This window comes from Zalophus californianus, chromosome 12, assembly GCF_009762305.2.
Source record: "Zalophus californianus isolate mZalCal1 chromosome 12, mZalCal1.pri.v2, whole genome shotgun sequence".
NCBI lineage: Eukaryota > Metazoa > Chordata > Mammalia > Carnivora > Otariidae > Zalophus > Zalophus californianus.
This window is the reverse complement of record NC_045606.1, coordinates 58,376,662-58,378,915: the sequence shown is the minus strand read 5'-3', so window position 1 is coordinate 58,378,915 and position 2,254 is coordinate 58,376,662. Positions and strand designations below refer to the sequence as shown.

The window sequence follows — 2,254 nt, the reverse complement described above, 5'->3', positions numbered from 1 at the left end:
GGCCAGGAGTTCCTCTGGTGCCTTCAATCTCCCTAAGGATAAAATTTCACACTTCACATTCAAAATTGAATTATTTTCCACAGATGCTTCCCCTTATCTACCCTACAAAGATTTCAGAGCATGGAGGGCATTCAATGATCAAGAAACATCGAAAGGGGCACCTGGGTGGCTCAGTCAGTTAAGCGTCTGCCTTCGGCTCAGGTCATGATCCCAGGGTCCTGGGATCGAGCCCCGCATCAGGCTCCCTGCTCAGAGGGGAGCTTGTTTCTCACTCTCCCTCTGCCTGCGTGTCTGCCTACTTGTGATCTCTCTCTCTCTCTGTCAAATAAATAAATAGGGCGTCTTCTTCCTGCCTTGTCTTCGGCGTTTTTGCTTTCAGAGCCGCTGATAGCAAGATGTCTTAGGGAAATGCCAAAATTGGGCATCCTGCCCCCAACTTCAAAGCCACGGCTGTTATGCCAGATGGCCAGTTCAAAGATCTCAGCCTATCTGACTACAAAGGAAAATACATTGTGTTCTTCTTTTACCCTCTTGACTTCACCTTTGTGTGCCCCACGGAGATCATTGCTTTCAGTGACAGGGCAGAAGAATTTAAGAAACTCAACTGTCAAGTGATTGGTGCTTCTGTGGATTCTCATTTCTGTCACCTGGCATGGATCAACACACCCAAGAAACAAGGAGGACTGGGACCCATGAACATTTGCTTGGTATCAGACCCCAAGCGTACCATTGCTCAGGACTATGGAGTCTTAAAGGCTGATGAAGGCATCTCCTTCAGGGGCCTCTTTATCGTTGATGATAAAGGTATTCTTAGGCAGATCACGGTAAATGACCTTCCTGTAGGCCGCTCTGTGGATGAGACTCTGCGACTGGTTCTGGCCTTCCAGTTTACTGACAAGCATGGGGAAGTGTGCCCAGCTGGCTGGAAGCCTGGCAGTGATACCATCAAGCCTGATGTCCAGAAGAGCAAAGAATATTTCTCTAAGCAGAAGTGAGCGCCGGGTCGTTTTAGGGCTGGGCTGCAGTGGGTGGCCATGAAAACAAAATCTCTCTTGTATTATTGTCATGCTTAGAACATAAGACTTTAGACTGTGCAGATGTGGTATGGGGACAGGACAGGCCTTTTCTGCAGGGGTTGGGGAGGCCAGCCTTTCTCCCTCTAGAGAGAAGGGCCTGAGCTGTTATGGGGCAGGCCAACTGTTATGTACAGTAGCAGGGCATCACGTTTTGTCTTTTGTTTCTATTAAATTTGAACCGAGAAAAAAAAAATTAAATAAATAAATAAATAAATAAATAAGGCGCCTGGGTGGCTCAGTTGGTTAAGCGACTGCCTTCGGCTCAGGTCATGATCCTGGAGTCCCTGGATCGAGTCCCGCATCGGGCTCCCTGCTCGGCGAGGAGCTTGCTTCTCCCTCTGACCCTCTTCCCTCTTGTGCTCTCTGTCTCTCATTCTCTCTCTCTCAAATAAATAAATAAATAAATAAATCTTTTAAAAATAAATAAATAAATAAATAAAATCTTTAAAAAAAAAAAGAAACATTGAAGGACACAGGAAGAAAATCCATAGGAGGATGGCTGAATAGGAAATAGTTCATCACTACCAGGATATTTGACACAAGAGTCTATTTCATGCTTCTCTTGCCCTATGCTGGATGAATCAATGCAAATCATACATATATATTTAATTTAGCATGAAATATTTCAGACATTCAAAAAAGTATAAAGAATTATGTGCCCTTAATCCAATTTAAAGAATAAAATTTTATTAATGCAGTTGTAGGCCCCTATGTGCTCCTCAGAGATTGCATTCCTCTCCCTACAGAGATAATTAGTATTCTGAATTGAGTGTTTGTCATCCCATGCATTTCTTGAAAATTCTATTTCATGCCAGCCCCGTGGAAGTTATGAACACAGTCTTTCAATTCTAAAGCTTTAGGGCACTTTTTAAATTGTGCTAAAAATATCTCTCTTATTGCTCTAATAAGTTAATACTAAAAATATTTTTAGCATAACATGAAGCTTTCTACGGTGTATTAATTTTAAATGAGTCAATTAATTGGTAGTAAATATCTTAAGTTAACAATAAATTTGAGTAATCTGGGGACTCTGTAGATTAATAGTTTTTATTTTACCTTTTTTAAGAACTTAAAAAAACCCAGGCATTCAAAAGTAGAAGGAATCCTTGATTGTCTGGAGCTTGGCCAAGGTCCAAGCATTTATTACAAACAGACAGTAGCCAGAATGTAATTCTTTA

The 2,254-nt window shown here is 41.9% G+C and overlaps 1 protein-coding gene across 1 annotated transcript; it reads left to right on the top strand.

Annotated features, from left to right (window-relative positions):
- The first annotated feature begins 344 nt into the window (after positions 1 to 344).
- LOC113911074 (peroxiredoxin-1-like) lies at positions 345 to 1,260 on the top strand. The gene has a single exon (XM_035723332.1). The coding sequence runs from the start codon at positions 456 to 458 to the stop codon at positions 993 to 995; it is 540 nt and encodes a 179-aa protein (XP_035579225.1). The 5' UTR covers positions 345 to 455; the 3' UTR covers positions 996 to 1,260.
- The last annotated feature ends 994 nt before the right edge of the window (positions 1,261 to 2,254 follow it).